Source organism: Pan troglodytes, chromosome 20 (assembly GCF_028858775.2).
Source record: "Pan troglodytes isolate AG18354 chromosome 20, NHGRI_mPanTro3-v2.0_pri, whole genome shotgun sequence".
NCBI lineage: Eukaryota > Metazoa > Chordata > Mammalia > Primates > Hominidae > Pan > Pan troglodytes.
The window spans coordinates 58,106,839-58,122,995 of record NC_072418.2 but is presented as its reverse complement, the minus strand read 5'-3'; the positions used below and the strand labels follow the sequence as shown (position 1 = coordinate 58,122,995).

At 54.7% G+C, this 16,157-nt stretch overlaps 1 protein-coding gene across 2 annotated transcripts in view; it reads right to left on the bottom strand.

Annotated features, from left to right (window-relative positions):
• Positions 1-72: 72 nt before the first annotated feature.
• BRSK1 (BR serine/threonine kinase 1) overlaps positions 73-16,157 on the bottom strand; it is a 29,181-nt gene continuing 13,096 nt past the window's right edge. For both annotated transcript variants that reach the window (XM_016936870.3, XM_016936871.3), the window contains 12 exons: positions 10,971-11,117; positions 10,461-10,492; positions 9,762-9,932; positions 9,221-9,318; positions 8,803-8,962; positions 8,515-8,575; positions 7,706-8,075; positions 7,255-7,303; positions 7,038-7,161; positions 6,175-6,373; positions 3,900-3,989; positions 73-659 (listed from right to left, as the gene is read on the bottom strand). In XM_016936870.3, the coding sequence (XP_016792359.1) occupies positions 502-659; positions 3,900-3,989; positions 6,175-6,373; positions 7,038-7,161; positions 7,255-7,303; positions 7,706-8,075; positions 8,515-8,575; positions 8,803-8,962; positions 9,221-9,318; positions 9,762-9,932; positions 10,461-10,492; positions 10,971-11,117 (1,659 nt within the window). In that variant the 3' untranslated portion in view covers positions 73-501. The remainder of the gene's footprint in view (positions 660-3,899; positions 3,990-6,174; positions 6,374-7,037; positions 7,162-7,254; positions 7,304-7,705; positions 8,076-8,514; positions 8,576-8,802; positions 8,963-9,220; positions 9,319-9,761; positions 9,933-10,460; positions 10,493-10,970; positions 11,118-16,157) is intronic.

Genomic DNA, 16,157 nt, shown 5'->3' with positions numbered 1-16,157 from the left:
TTATTATTATTATCTTTTTTTTTTTTTTTTTTTTTGCCGCCGGCGGAATCAGAGACACGGACGCAGGCAGGATCACGCGAAACCAGAATTCCTTCCGGAGAGCAAATCCGTACAGAAGGTCGTGGGGGGAGGACCAGGGGAGGAGGGGCCCGGGAAGAGGGGGCTGGGGATGACACAGGGACAGAGGGCCCTGTCCGGATCTGCTAAGCCACCCCAACCAGCTCCCGACCCTCCCCCACCCCACCCCGCAGAGAGATTGATCAATAAATAAAATAATAAATTAATCAATAAATAAAATAGAAACAGCTCCCCCGCCCCCTGTTCCCCTAGAACCACCCCCAGTTGGGCACGGCCTGCGGAGCCCCATCCCTGCAGGGCAAGGCCGGTTTTTGTGTCCACCCCCCTCCCGACATGTTCCTTGGGCCTTATTTACAGATTCACAGTTGGGGGGCAGGGAAGGGGGGTGGAGGGGGGGTCCCCTCCCTCCCCGGCCCCGTGGGGTCAGGGCAGAGGGGTCCCGTTGGTGGCCAGGAGCTTCTTGTCCTTGGGGGGGCCTCGGCGGGGAGAGCTGCTCAGCTCTGGGTCTGGGCGGCCAGGTGGGGGCTGCAGGCTTCGGGGTGGGGCACCAGCAGGCCGGGTCTGGGCCCCGTTCTTCTCGTCTGCAAGGGAGGAAGAGGTTTTTCGTGGGTTCCGCAGCCCAGGGTTGGGGTTCCCATTACCAGGGGATGGGGGCAGAGTCTCCTCATCAGTCGGTCTCAGTAACCCCGAGGCTCTAGCTCCAATCCCTGATAAGGCCCAGTCCGTCCACCACCTGGCCTTGAATTGGTTACTTGGAGGACACACCCCAAGTGACAAGGCCTGGCTCCCCTAGGACGGGGGCTGCACCCTATGCCCCCTGCAACCCTGGGGCCAGGTTAGTCCAAGGGGGCCTGGGCCGGGCCTGACTTTAGGAGACTCTCAGATTCTGGTTATGATACTGTTCGCTAGGAAACAGCCTGCCAGGACGGTGCTCAACGTTCACAGCAAGAGGGCCCCCCCGACTCTCTCCTACCCTGGTTGTTAGGGAGAAATGTTCCATGGAACTGGGCTCAAGGGAGCCTACTGGTGGAGGGGGGGTGTCTCAGGCCCCTCATGCTGGGCCAGCCTGACTCAGGTCACTCTCTCCTGGGTCCTGAGGCCACCTCCTCTTGGGGACTGAGGTGGAAACACTGGTTGCTGGGTGGTCTCCAGCAATTTCCATGGGGCCTAGGATGTTACCTGAGGTCCCGTGGCAGAGACCTCGTTTTTCTTTTAAGAGAAACTGAGTGGGCCGGGCGCAGTGGCTCATGCCTGTAATCCCAGCATTTTGGGAGGCCGAGGCAGGCAGATCACTTGAGGTCAGGAGTTTGAGACCAGCCTGGCCAACATGGTGAAACCCCATCTCTACTAACAATACAAAAATTAGCCGGGTGTGGTGGCACGCACCTGTAATCCCAGCTACTCGAGAGGCTGAGGCGGGAGAATCATTTGAAACCCGGGAGGTGGAAGTTGCAGTGAGCTGAGATCGCGCCACTGCACTCCAGCCTGGCCGCCAGAGCGAGATTCTGTCTCAAAAAAAAAAAAACAAAACTGGGGGGCTTGTCACAGCAACCACGGTGACTCGGAGGCCTGCACCCCCCACTCCATTCTCCTTTATGAGACGGTGGCTGAGCCCCCCGGGGTGCCTGTCAGTCCTACATCTTCGAGGGTGTGCCCGTGTTGAGACCCCTGGTTGCTGAGGCCAGCTTTCCTTGGCAACAGGGTCCAGTGGACCTAATCTGCTTTCCGGTTGCCCCTAGCAACCATGAGAAAAGAGGGTTTCTGCACCTCAGCACGACTGCCACTTGGGACCCAGCGGTCGTGGGGGGCTGTTCTGTGAATTGGGTGTTTTGCAGCATCCCTGGCCTCCACCTACAAGAGGCCATTGGCATCCCCCTGTTTTCCCCAGTTGAGGGGAGGAAAAATGTCTCCAGACATTACTAAATGTCCCTAGGGGGTTGTGCTAGGCTGAATAACGGCCCCCTCCAAAGATGTCCACATGCAAATACCGAGAACTTGTGACTATGTTTCTTGATGCAGCAGAAGAGATCCTGTGCTGTGGGGAAGGTGAGGGACCACGAGTTGGGGGATTATCTTGGAGTATCTGTGCAGGTCCCACTGAGTCACCTTTTCCCAGCTAAGGTCAGCCAGAGGGATATATGGCGTCACTGGCTTTGAAGATGGAGGAACGGGCCTTAACCAGAGCGCCTAGGAACTGGAACACACAAGGAAACAGTCTCTGCCAGAGAGCCTCCAGGTGCAGCCCTCCAGGCACCCTGTTAGCCTGCAGAGACCATGTGGGACTTCTGACCTCCAGGACTGTACGAAAATCACTTGTGTTGTTTCAGCCACCAAGGCTGTGTCATTTGTTGATGGCGGCCATAGAAAACAAACACGGGGTGAAACCAGCTCCCCTAGTTGAGAACCACGGCTCCAGAGCAAAAGACCTGACCCTGGGACTCAGAGTTTCTGGTGACAAGGCCAAAGCTGCCCTGGCTCCTGGCCCAACGCTGGGCTGTTTCCTTTCAATGGGGTCCAGGGGTCCAGGAAGGGGCATGGGTCCTGTGGGGCTGATGCTGCCTGACTCCCCTCAGAGCAGACGGCTGTCCACGTGCCCTGCAATGGGGCCCAGTACCCTGTTTCACTGTGTCCCCTGTGACCCTGTGTCTCAGGAATGAGGGCTGATTTCCAGGGCAGGCGCTCTCTTCCCTTGAGAATTCTGGCTACCTCTGGTTGCTTGGGCAAGTGCCCCTTATGCTCTCTACTGAACACTGCATCCTCCCAAATTCATGTGCAGAAACCCAATCCCAAGGTGATGGTATTAGGAGGTTATGTTAGGAGGTGATGAGGTCATGAGGGTGGGGCCTTCATGAATGGGATTAGTGTCCTTAGGAAAGAGGCCCCAGAGAGTTCCCTTGCCCCTTCTGCCATGTGAAGACACAGCACCAACGTGCTGTCTGTGACCCAGGAAGCAGCTCTCACCAGGCACCAACGCTGCTGGCAGCTTGATCTTGGACTTCCCAGCCTCCAGAATTGTCAGCAATAAATTTCTGTTATTTGTAAGTTGCCCAGTGTATGGTATTTTCTTATAGTAGCCTGAATGAACTAAGACACCTTTGCAACAAACCCTCTGCTCTCCTGATTGCTAGAGAATTTGAGTCTTTGATGACCAGGACTGGGAGCCCGGGAAGGGCGGATTCCCCAGAGCAAGATCTTGCACATTCCCATGAACTCAGCTTAGAATTCTGGTTGCTAGGGACCATTAGGCCCTAGCCCCAGGGTGAGGTGACTTGTGAGACCTGCAAAGATGGTGACCAATTTGTCCTGGGTTTAGACTCAAAGCCCTGCATCCCAGAAACACCCTTCAGTCCCAAGCAAACCAGGACGGTGGGTCACCGTCCTCCTGGACAGAGGTCCAGAACCTCTGTTGGCAGGATGTTCCCTGACCCCCAACACAGAGCCTGTCATCTTCTTAGGGACTCCTGGGAGCCAGTCCTCAGGTTGCTAGGGAGACCCTCCTCAGGCCCCAGCCTCTCGGGGAACCTGCTCACAACTCTGCAGATAAGACCTCAGCTACGACAATGGTGAAGGAGCCCACCAGCTGGGCGTCCTCTGCAAACCAAACCCCAGAGCACCTGCTCATGCTGGACCTCTGCCCGCCACCCACCGCCCCCGCCACCCACGGCCCCCGCCACCCACGCCCCCCGCCACCCACGCCCCCCGCCACCCACGGCCCCCGCCACCCACGCCCCCCGCCACCCACGGCCCCCGCCACCCACACCCCCCGCCACCCACGCCCCCCGCCACCCACGGCCCCCGCCACCCACGGCCCCACCACCCACCTGCCAGGGCCTGAACGGAGGGCTGGTCATGAGTGCTCAGGAGCTGTGCCTGGATGGTCTCCACCACTCGCTTGAACCGACGGCTGGGACCTGGAGGCACAGGCGGGCAGAAAAACACTGACTGGGGGTCCAGGACCGGGAAGGCCGTCCCAGCCTGCAGAACCCAGTCCCTCCACCAAGCACACAACACTCCCCCTGCATCTCCGTCTCCCCTGCTCCGCTGGGGCCACATCAATCCACGGTTTGCAAATGGGTCTGTGCTGCTATTTAAGGATCATGGTCAAACTCACATACCTTCAACTTAAAATAACAGGTGTTGGTTTCTATTCAAATAGATACTATTGCTTGCTGTTAGTTTCTAGCGGAGGCCATGAAGGACCAGAAATGTAAGAAAAATAAGTTGGAGCCAGGCACAGGGGCTCATGCCTGTAATCCCAACACTCTGGAATGCCGATGTGGGCAGATCACTTGAGGTTGCTCAGGAGTTCGAGACCAGCCTGGCCAACATGGCAAAACCCTGTCTCTACTAAAAATACAAAAATTAGCTGGGCATGGTGACGCATGCCTGTAATCCCAGCTACTCGGGAGGCTAAGAGAATCTCTCGAACCCAGGAGGCAGAGGTTGCAGTGAACCCAGATCACGCCATTGCACTCCAGCCTGGACGACAGAGCAAGACTCTGTCTCAAAAAAAAAAACCAAACAACAACAACAACAAAAAAGAAAAATAAATCGGAGAAAGTCTTTTCTTTTTCTTTTTTCTTTTGAGACAAGGTCTCATTCTGTCACTCAGGCTGGAGTGCAGTGGCGTGATCACGGCTCACTGCAGCCTCAACCTCCTGGAATCAGGTGATCCTCCCACGTCACTCTGGAGTAGCTGGGACTACAGGTGCATGCCACCGTGCTGGGCTTTTTTTTTTTTTTAATTTTGTGTGTGTGTGTGTGTGTGTGTGTGTGTATATATATATATATATATAAATAAATTTTTTTGTTTGTTTTGTAGAGATGAGGTCCATTATGTTGCCCAGGCTGGTCTCAAACTCCTGGGCTCAAGCAATCCTCCCACCTTGGCTTCCCAAAGTTCTGGGATTACAGGAGTCAGCCATCATGCCTGGCCTCAGAAAAAGTCTTAAAATTGAGAAAGGTCTGCATATTAGCCTTTTTTTTTTTTTTTTTTTTGAGACAGAGTCTCGCTCTGTCGCTCAGGCTGGAGTGCAGTGGCACAATCTTGGCTCACTGCAACCTCTGCCTCCTGAGTTCAAGCGATTCTCCTGCCTCAGCCTCCTGAGTAGCTGGGATTACAGGAGCCCACCACCACGCCAGGCTTATTTTGGTATTTTTAGTAGAGACGGGTTTCACCATGTTGGCCAGGCTGGTCTTGAACTTCTGACCTGCTCGCCTTGGCCTCCCAAAGTGCTGGGATTACAGGCGTGAGCCACCGTGCCCAGCCTTCATGTTAGTCTTTAAGGGGGACAGAAAAATAAAGAGTCATAATTGGTTTTGGTGACGGAACACCCACAGTTCCACAGCCGTTTGGTTTAGAAATCCTTGGGGCAAGCCCCTCTCCCACCTGTGACATATTAATATTGGTGACAAAGAGATCGGCGATATCCCTCCCTATCCAAACGCTCACTATCAGGACGGAGGGACCGAACAGAAAGCAGAACTGGAAGCAAGGTATTTTAGTGGTTTTCCTTTCTTGTGCCAAGTCTCAACTGGTCATGGCTGCCTGGAGTTAAAGTTCCTGAGGCTGCCACTGAGCTTAGCAGGAATAAGCACTGCCATCAGTTGGTGATGTCTGCTCTGGGCAGACTGATATTAGACAGCAGTGTGCTGTGTCTTCACCCTTTGGCTCTACCATCTTAAAGTAATAGGAAGAGCTGGGCTCTCTCCTCTGAAGTTGGGAGGCCTGGGTTGGGCTGCAGCTCTGCGACAGTGTATTGTGTGACTCTGGCCAAGTCCATTGACCTCCCTATGACTCAGTTTTCTCCTCTGTAAAATGGGTGATTACTAACACCTCAGTAGGCTGCTTGGAAGCTTCAAGGAGATAATGCATTCATTATTTACACTGTAAATGCCAGGGAAATGCTGATGAGAGTGGGGAAATAGAGGATGGGCTTGTGGGGCAGTCTGTGTGGGCAGGAGGAGCACAGAGAGTCAGCACCAGCTGAACACCATTTCCTCCTCCTGCTGCTGCACTCCTGGGCCCCTACACTATCTCAGCTGTCGTGAACAGTCCCAGCACTGGGCTGCAGGCAGCCTAGCCAAGAGACTCACCCGAGATGAGAGTGAAGGTGACGGAGTAGATGCCACCACCTCCGCTGCCGTCCCGTCGCGGGGAGGGCTCTGGACCCTCAGAGGAGCTGATGTCCACCTGGAAGCGGACGGGCTTTTGGAAGACGGAGGGGCCGCCACTGGCCTTGTACTCGGCCCTGAAGCTGGTCTGTGACAGCACGCTGTGACTCAGGCTGGGGATCTGAGCGAGGTAGGAACACAGGAAGGGGTGAGCCCAGGGAACGGATACCCAGCCCCACGACCAGCTCTGGCCAAGAAACTACAAGTCCCATGAGCCACTGGAGGGAAAGAAGGACAGGAAATGCATTGGGAGGCCCCACTGCCTGCAAGGACTTGTAGCTTTCTCTATCCTATCAGCGAGTAAGGGAGGAATGGTTGGACATCCCCCTAACATCATGAGGACTCTGATAGCTAGGTGACAGCCTCAGACTCCAAGACCACATGAAACACTCCTTGCTCCCTTTACAAATGCTTCCCATAGCCATATCTGTCACAGAAACTCTAAGTCCCATCGGCCCCTAGGCATAAAACCACAGACCAGCAATGGGGCAGCCTTAACATTGCCTGGGAAGTTTCTTCGGCTAGTTTCAAACCTCGCAGTAGGGGAATGGGAACTCACCAATCCTTGAGGACATTGCAATTCAGGATCCTATCTCCCCAATTCCAGGCCTCTGGCCACGATAAATCTTTCCTGCCTACCGACTTCTAACCAACTCTGGCCATAAAACTACAAATCCCATGAGCCCCAGGAGGAAGCCAGGCCTATACTAAGGTGGTTACCCCAGGGGCTGCTGGGACTTGTAGTTCTGCGGGGGCCAGGCTCGATGGGCACCCAGGCCCCTCACCGACAGAAAGGCATGGACGATGTCTGCTTTGATGCTGCTGAGAGGTTTGTCCTTTAGCACGAGGAATATTTGTTCTTCTTTGTCCAAGGAGATGAAGTTCCCGAACCAGGAGCGTTTTGCCAGCCTGAGTGGGAGGGGGTGGTTGGAGGAGGGTTAGGAAGGCGCCGAGGGCATGAATCCCCTGCATCCCCACTCTTTCCTTCCCTGTGAGACTCACTCCGGGGAGGACTCTGGCGTCAAGCTGGACATCTCCTCAGCGGTAGGGACTGGTAGGGGGAAGGCAGAGAACGTGGTCAACACCTGTGCATCGTCCCAGTTGCCAGCACACAGGCCTGCACTCGCCCCCTCCCAGGGTTCCAGAGCCTTGGGTTGCAGCCTCGGCCAAGCCATCCCTCCTGGGCGGGGCTCACAAACCACGGGCCAATGGGAGGTAATCCAGAGCCCCAAAGGCGCGTGCCCTTCAATCGGGGTCCTCCTCCAGAGCTAGAGGCCCCATCTCTCTCCCCAACAGGTGCACCTCTGCTTCAAACCCCCTCTTCTCTAGAACGTGGGAATCCAGGCCCCCAGTCCCTTCCTCTCTAGACACACCAGACGGACATCCCTGGGACCAGATTTTTAGCCCCTAGCCCTCTCCCCACATTAGGACTCGGCAGTTCATGCCCCCATACCCTGCATCTTGCGCCGGTGAAAGCGAGGGGAGCCCAGGAAGCTGTTGCGGATGGAGTTGAGACGACTCCTCCAGGCGGCTCCCCCGACGCCACCGCCGGGGCTGGGGGGTGGTGTTGTCCCCGGGGTCCCGGTGGGACTGGCCCGGGGCGTGTGCAGAGGCGAGTGCAAGGGGGTCCCGCCAGAGGAGCGCGGGGAGCCTGGGGGGCCGGGCAGGGGTGTGGAGCGGGCACTGGGGGGCGGGGGCTGCTCCCCGGCGCCCCCACCCCTGGGGCCCCGAGAAGGCAGCGTCTGCGTTTTGGAAGTCGGGGAGCCCCCGCCTCGAGCCTCATCTCCAGCCCCCGGCTCCGGTGAAAAGGAAAAGACCGGACTCTGCAGAGGACAGGAGACTGAGATGAGCGAGTGGACTACAACTCCCAGGAGGCTCTAGGAGCCCCACTCACACGCACACTCACGGACGCTGGCCCGGTGCGTGCTGCAACTTGTAGTCCAAGTATCCTCCTTCCCAGGCCCCAGTGCAAGGATAGCAAAGACTTTCTATCATGCTGTGGGCTGAAAACCCAGCCGGTGCAGAGACTAGTACACAGCAGGCACTCAACTAACTTTTGTAAAATCTCTTCAGGCATGCAATCCTAAGGAGGTAGAAATGGCCAATGGACCAAAATACTTTGGAGGCCTTGGGTCTTTGGCCCTCCAGGGACAAAGAACAAGTCTCAAGACTGCACAGGAATTGTAGTTTCTGCTACTCAATCTTTGCTCCATGTCTCCACCCCTTTCTCCTTCTTAAATCCCGCTGGGGACCTGGCCTTACCCTTGGGCTGCTTAGAGGGCTGGAGGACAGACCCGTGGAGGCTCCACTGACGCTACGGGATCTGTTTCCAGGATAGATTAAAAAAAAAAAAAAAAATCAGATGGGAGGGTTTCAAAAACCACAGATGTTCCCTCACTTCTACAGTCCTTCCAGGTGAGGAAATGAGGCCCAGAGAGGGGAGGTGAATTGTCCCAAGGACACAGCACATTTGAGGTAGAGCTGGGGTTAGAATCTTGAACTCCTAGACCCAGGGATTGTGGATCCTCCTGGAGGGACAGGGGCTCCCACCTCTGGCTGTGCTGGGCCATCTCCAAGGCCCGTCGGGTGGGTACAGGGGAGCCACCACCCCCGGCATCGGTGATGCTCAGGACTTCCATGGACTTCCGCTCTGGTCGCCGCTTCCCGTGACGGCTCAGCATGGGGGAATCCACACGCTTCCGGGGAGGGTCTGAGGGACAACAGTTTCAATCCAATCAAGAGATGGTTTCACCCAGCTGTGTACAACTGCCTCAGAAACTGCACACATGGGGAAACAGGCCTAGAGTGGAGAGGGGTTTTGATAAATGTCAAAGAGCAAGTCAAGCAGTCTAAAGCTGGAAGCTCAGAGCCTGCAGCCCCTTCTTTCCTTGGGAATCTGGGGTTCCCGTGGCCAGCCTCTTCCAATCTCGAGACCCAGGTGTCTGGTCTCCTAGCCCTGCCTTCTCACCAACATCATTCCGGGGAGGCAGGTCCTGGTCCTCACAGCTGGGATACCGCTCCTTCCGATCCAAAAGCAGATAATATATCATCTTTTCTTGGTTCTCCCTAAGGCAGGGGGTGGGAAAGGTGGAAAGAGGTAGCAGAGGGCTGAGGTCCAACATCAATGCTCAGAGGAGGTCTCCTCTGCTCCCTGTATTTCTGCCCATGGTTCCATTTTTTCTAGGTATCAGTATGGTCAGTTTCTCTGGTTTAGGGTACATCTCAGCTGTGTTTCACTCAATTATAATAACATTGTAACACCTAACATCCAGGCAAGAACTATTTGTAAGTACTATGTATATGTAAGTACTATGTCGCAGCATCTATTAATACTTTCTCAGCGTGTTTCTGGGCCGTTTTCTCCGCTGGTTCCATCACTCCCAGGCGGGAGCTTCAAACCATGCCCCATGAGAGGCCAAGGTGCCTCGCCCAGCACTCTGCATGTGCGCAGGGAGCTGCTGCAGCTCGCCCCACGTGGGTACACGGGTGCAGGGGTCTTGGGGTCTTACTCCTCACTGCGCAGCTCGCGATGCAGCCTCTCGCGGTCCCTGAAGCAGCCTAGTGATGCCATGCTCTCTAGGACGTCGGGGTCCAGCTCTCCGTTGGATGGCAGGCTCCGCATGGCTACCCGGCGGCCAGGGGCTGGCTCCAGGCACGGGTCTGGCTCGTGTTTCCCGCCTCTGGGGAAGTGGAGAAACATTATTGGGAACCGGGCTTCTGAGATTCAGCATTCTTCATTCTAGACTCAAGGATCCCGGACCCCGAAATCCGAGTCCAGGCCCCGGCCCCTTCTCTCTCATACCCAGGAATCCAGACGCCCCAGACCTCGCCCCCCATCTCAGACCCAGGAGTCCAGACCTCCAGCCCCTTTTCCCTCCGACCGAGGGGTCCAGGCCCCCGGCCCCTCCTTCTTCAGACCCAGAAGTCCAGGCCCCCAGCCCCTCCTCCCTCGGATCCAGGAGTCCAGGCCCCCAGTCCCTTTTTCTCTCAAACCTGGGAGTCCTGGACTCCTAGCTTAGCCCCTCCTGCCTCTGACCCCTAGACTCCTTCTCTAGCTGTGTCCTCTTCCCCCAGGACCCATAAGTCCGAGTCCCTAGCCCGTTGCCTCTCAGGAACCCTGGCATCCCACCCCTCCCAGCCGCTTCTACTGCTTTGGCCCCTCCCCTATTTCCGCCAGGGACCCAAGAGTCCAGTTACCCCATACTCACAGGTACCAAGGATGTTTCTGAATTTGCTCCAGCTGTGAGGGTGGTGAGTCGTAGAGAAGCAGAAGTGAGGTCGTAGGCACATGTAGGCGCGCAATGAAAGACTGGGGTGGTTTTGGGGTCCCTGATCATCTCCCCGCCCACCCCACCGGGGGCAGGATGACATATTACATCGCCCTCTAGTGGCGACTGAGTGCATCGCCCCGCGCACGCGCGGTCTCCGTGTACCCCGGACCGGCCGCATTACTTTGCCGCATGCGCAGTGGCATCCTGTTCGTCTCCTTATTCCTGCGCCCTCCCGCTGCCTGGAGCTCCCCGCCCCAATCTTGCGTAGCCTCCTCCCCAGTTTGGAGCGGCAGCTGTGCCGGACCTTGGGCTGCCGCTCAGCTGGCGATCCCAGTCACCCTGGGGACTGACGAGCAGGTTCTGGAAACCCATCCCCATGACTTTTCTAGGGGGTTCTGTCTTCATCGGCCACTGTTCCCCCCTCCGCCGGTCCCCCCCACAACTCACACTGAGCCTTTTTTCGGGCTCCACTTCGATCATTCCCCTCAGGAGGCTCTGGCAGTCTGGAGGAATGAAGTGGGGCATGTGGAAGACGCCCCGTTTCACCTTCTCCAGCAGCTGACGGAGGTTGTCGTCATCAAAGGGCAGAGCCCCCTGGGCAAGAGATAACCAGGACCCCTCATTAGCACATTTCACCCTCACCACAAGCACTGGAGGTGGGGAACTACGGTGATCTCCACCTTACGGGCTGGGAAACTGAGGCAGAGAGAGGCTCAGCAATTTGCCCAAGGCCCCTAGCTCGTCCGTGGCACAGCAGGCACTTGGCAAGGAGCAGCTTGGAGCCCCGCTTACGAAGCTAGAATTGCAGCGTGGAGGCTGTTCCTTTTAGACAGCTTTCCCCCCACAGCAGTTTCGAAACGGTTGTCTCTCATTCACTCATTCAACAAAAGGTGAGCATCCGTTACAGGTCAGGGATCCAGCAGTGAACAAAACAGGCCTCTGCCCTTGCACAGCTCCAAACAAATAGCTATACAATGACGAGCGACTGAGTGAGGCTTCTCCCAGGAGGTGCAATGGGAGCAGAGACCTGAATGAGGCTGAGCCCTAAATCAATGACTGGTGTCCTTATAAGAGGAGAGGAGGACGCAGACACAGAGAACAGTCATGTGATGATGGAGGCAGAGATGGGAGTGATACAGCTGCAACTGAAGGAATGCCAAGGACACCAGAAGCTAGGAGAGGCAAGGAAGGATCCTTCCCTAGAGCCTCCAGAGGAAGCAGGGCCCTGCTGACACCTTTTCTTTTCTTTTCTTTTTCTTTCTTTCTTTCTTTCTTTCTTTTTTGAGATGGAGTTTCGTTCTTGTCGCCCAGGCTGATGTGCAATGAGGTGTTCTTGGCTGACTGCAACCTCTGCCTCTCCCAGGTTCAAGCGATCCTCCTGCCTCAACCTCCCGAGTAGCTGGGATTACAGGCATATGCCACTACGCCTGGCTAATTTTTGTATTTTTAATAGAGACGGGGTTTCACCATGTTGGCCAGGCTGGTCTCGAATGCCCAACCTCAAGTGATCCACCTGCCTCAGCCTCCCAAAGTGCTGGGATTACAGGCGTGAGCCATCACACCCAGCCTAATTTTTGTATTTTTAGCAGAGATGGGGTTTCACCACGTTGGCCAGGCTGGTCTTGAAGTCCTGACCTCAGGTGATCTGCCCGCCTCAGCCTCCCAAAGTGCTGGGATTACAGGTGTAAGCCACCGCACCTGGTCCCCTGCCTTGCTTTGAATCCTTGCTCTGGGGCTTATACCTGCATGACCTCAGGCAAGTCACTGCTCTGAAAATGGCAATGGGTCATCACAGCACCCACCTCACGGACTGCATCAGAATGAACTGACCTAGTACATGACAGTGCCGGGCCCACAGTCAGGACTGTTACAGGCTGGCTGCTGTGAGGCGTTGACCATAGACCCCACCACATCCTGCATTCTGACGTAGCCACCAGCCATGAAGCAGGGGACAAAATCGCATCCCTGCCCTCCTGGAGTTGGCCTGGGACACTGCCTGACACACACTCGACACTCAAGTCATCAGCAAAGGTGGTGGAATGAGAAGAGAAGTTGCATTCCAGAGGGGACAGGAAACAAACAAGCGAACGTATCATACGGGACGGGAGGGAATGCTTCCGATCACCAGGGCAAGGGTTGGAGGGGAGCCAAGGTGACCCCCCATGGACAAAGACTCATGGGAGGTGATGGTGTGAGCCTTTGAGGGCTTTTCCGGGTGTTGCAAGCTCCCAGTTGCCCCTGGTATCTGAGGCCTGTGGACGGAGAATGGGGAGATACAGAGAAGGCACCTCTGAATGCCGATCTTAGGGTGCGGAAGCCTGGGTTTGATTTCTGGTTGCCTGATGCTCAAGCACAGAGCCTCAGTTTCCTCTCCTCTGTGAAACGGACATAATGATCCTGCCAGGAAGGGTACGGTATGGATTAAATATTATAACAACAGGCTGGGCACGGTGGCTGACATCTGTAATCCTAGCACTTTGGGAGGCCAAGGGGCGAGGATCACTTGAGTTCAGTAGTTTGACACCAGCCTGGCCAACGTGGTGAAACCCCATCTCTACTAAAAACACAAAATTTAGCCGGGCAAAGTGGCGGGCGCCTGTAATCCCAGCTACTCGGGTGGCTGAGGCAGGAGAATTACTTGAACCCAGGAGGCGGAGGCTGCAGTGAGCCGAGATCACACCACTGCACTCCATCCTAGGCGACAGAGAAAGTCTCCATCTCAAAAAAAAAAAAAAACCAAAAAAAAAAAAAAAAAAACCAAAACAAATTATAACAACAATACAGTTGATTCTTGTTATTCTTGAGAGTTCTGTTCTATAAAGTCACTGCAAACTCTCAACTAGTGAACGAGTCACGGCTACTGGAGGAACTATAGTTAGTAAGCTTCCTTTGACCCTCTCGTCACATTTTTGTCAACCAGTCATTACATAACCTTGTTTGTATGTGTTTCTGTTTAAAGACACTTTTCTTTTTTTATTGAGACGGAGTCTAGCACTGTAGCCCGGAGTGCAGTGGCACGACCTCGGCTCACTGCAACCTCCGCCTCCCGGGTTCAAGCGATTCTCCTGCCTCAGCCTCCTGATTGGCCAGGCTGGTCTCGAACTCCTGACTTCGTGATCTGCCCGCCTCAGCCTCCTAAAGTGCTGGGATTACAGGCGTGAGCCACCGCACCCAGCTTAAAGACACCTTTCATCTGTACTGTGTCATTGACGCGGAACTCACGGCCAGCAGCACTACAAGTCATTCCTGAACAAAGCACGCCCATCAGAGGGGCTTTCTCCAGAAGGGACATCACAGCCTCCCGCGCTTAGGAACACCAGACGGCACTTCAGAAGCACTTGGCTTCATGGCCATTTTAAACAACGAAATTGCCACCAACAACACAAAAATGTGAAAAACACAAAATAGGTGGCACAAAATAGGTGGTGAAAGGGGGATTGTTTACAGGATGAGAGCTGAAACAGGGTCACTTTGTTTGACCTCAGCTGGGAACCTGCACCTTGGGTGGGCGGCTCAGGTTTCCCCTGCTCTGGGCATGTCTGCCAATGACTGTGAAAGCACCTCCAGGGCTATTTTGGGTTACAGATACATTTTGACAGGTAGGCAAATTTGCAAATATGGAATCTGCAAATGATGAGGAACTATTGGAACAAGAATAAACTACTAGGCCAGGTGCGGTGGCTCATGCCTGTAATCCCAGCACTTTGGAGGGCTGAGGTGGGCAGATCACTTGAGGTCAGGAGTTCAAGACCAGCCTGGCCAACATGGTGAAACCCCATCTCTACTAAAAATACAAAAATTAGCCAGAAATAACTTGAACCCAGGAGGTGGAGGTTGCTGTGAACAAGATCAAGCCATTGCACTCCAGCCTGGGCTACAGAGCAAGAATAAGACTTCATCTCAAAAAAAAAAAAAAAAAAGAAGAAACAAAAAAAAAGAATAAACTACTAATAATAATCATCAAGCATTGTGCCAGGGGCTTCACGTGCAGCATTTAATTTAAACCCTCACAGTGGGCTGGGGGCAGTGGCTCACGCCTGTAATCCCAGAACTCTGGGAAGCTGAGGCGGGTGGATCACCTGAGGTCAGGAGTTCGAGACCAGCCCGGCCAACATGGAGAAACCCCATCTCTACTAAAAATACAAAAAAATTAGCCAGGCGTGGTGGCAGGTGCCTGTAGTCCCAGCTACTTGGGAGGCTGAGGCAGGAGAATCTTGAACCTGGGAGGCGGAGGTTTCAGTGAGCCAAGATCGCACCATTGCACTCCAGCCTGGGCGACAAGAGCGAAACTCCATCTCAAAATGAAAAAATAAATAAATAAAATAAAAATGAAAACAAAACCCTTACAATGATAGGTATGATGTGTATTCCCATGGTGCAGATGAGGACACTGAGGGAAGGTGACTGGCTAGCTCAGGGAGAGGGAGCAGGGATTGGAACTCGGCTGGATGGGCTCCAGAACCAGGCTTTTTAGCCACCAAGTGAAGAAGGGCTGAGTTCTGAACATTCTTAGCTGGTCTCCAGAGCACCTCGGCTGCTCTCCCCATGGAGTGGTGAGCCCCAGGAAGGCAGCTTGGAGCTGGCCTCATTGCCCTTAGTATCCGTTATGTAGCCTGGTGGTTAAGAGACCAAGGACTGACCCCAGGCCTGTGGCTTATCAGCTGCATGCCCGTGGGCCAGTCACTTCCCCTCTCTGGGACTGCTGAGGGAATTGTGTGAAATAACATGATCGGAACAGTGTCTGACATTAAAAAAACTGCTTATGGCTGGGCGCGGTGGCTCGCACCTGTAATCCCAGCACTCTGGGAGGAAGAGGCGGGCGGAGGTCGAGTTCGAGACCAGCCTGGCCAAAATGGTGAAACCCCATGTCTACTAAAAATACAAAAATTAGCCAGGCGTGGTGGCACATGCCTGTAGTCCCTGCTACTTGGGAGGCTGAGGCAGGAGAATCGCTTGAATCCAGGAGGTGGAGGTTGCAGTGAGCCGAGATGGCGCCACTACACTCCATCATGTGTGACAGAGCAAGAATCCGTCTCAAAAACAAACAAACAAACAAACAAAAAAACTTATGTATTCTTTTTCTTTTCCACTTATTATTTATTTATTTATTTATTTTTGAGACGAGGTGTCACTCTGTCATCCAGGCTGGAGTTTGGTGGCATGATCATGGCTCACTAAAGCCTTGACCTCCAGGGCTCAAGCAATCTTCCCACCTCAGCCTCCTGAGTAACTGGGACTACAGGCATGTGCTACCATGCCTGGCTAATTTTTTTTTTCTTTTTTTTTGAGATGGAGTCTCGCTCTGTCACCCAGGCTGGAGTGCAGTGGCATGATCTCGGCTCACTGCAAGCTCCGCCTCCTGGGTTCACACCATTCTCCTGCCTCAGCCTCCCGAGTAGCTGGGACTACAGGCGCCCGCCACCACTCCCGGCTAATTTTTTTGTATTTTTAGTAGAGACGGGGTTTCACCACGTTAGCCAGGATGGTCTCGATCTCCTGACCTCGTGATCCGCCCGCCTCGGCCTCCCAAAGTGCTGTGATTACAGGCGTGGGCCACCGCGCCTGGCCATGCCTGGCTAATTTCTTAACTTTCTTTTGAGATGGGGTCTTGCTTGCTATGTTGCCCAGGCTGGT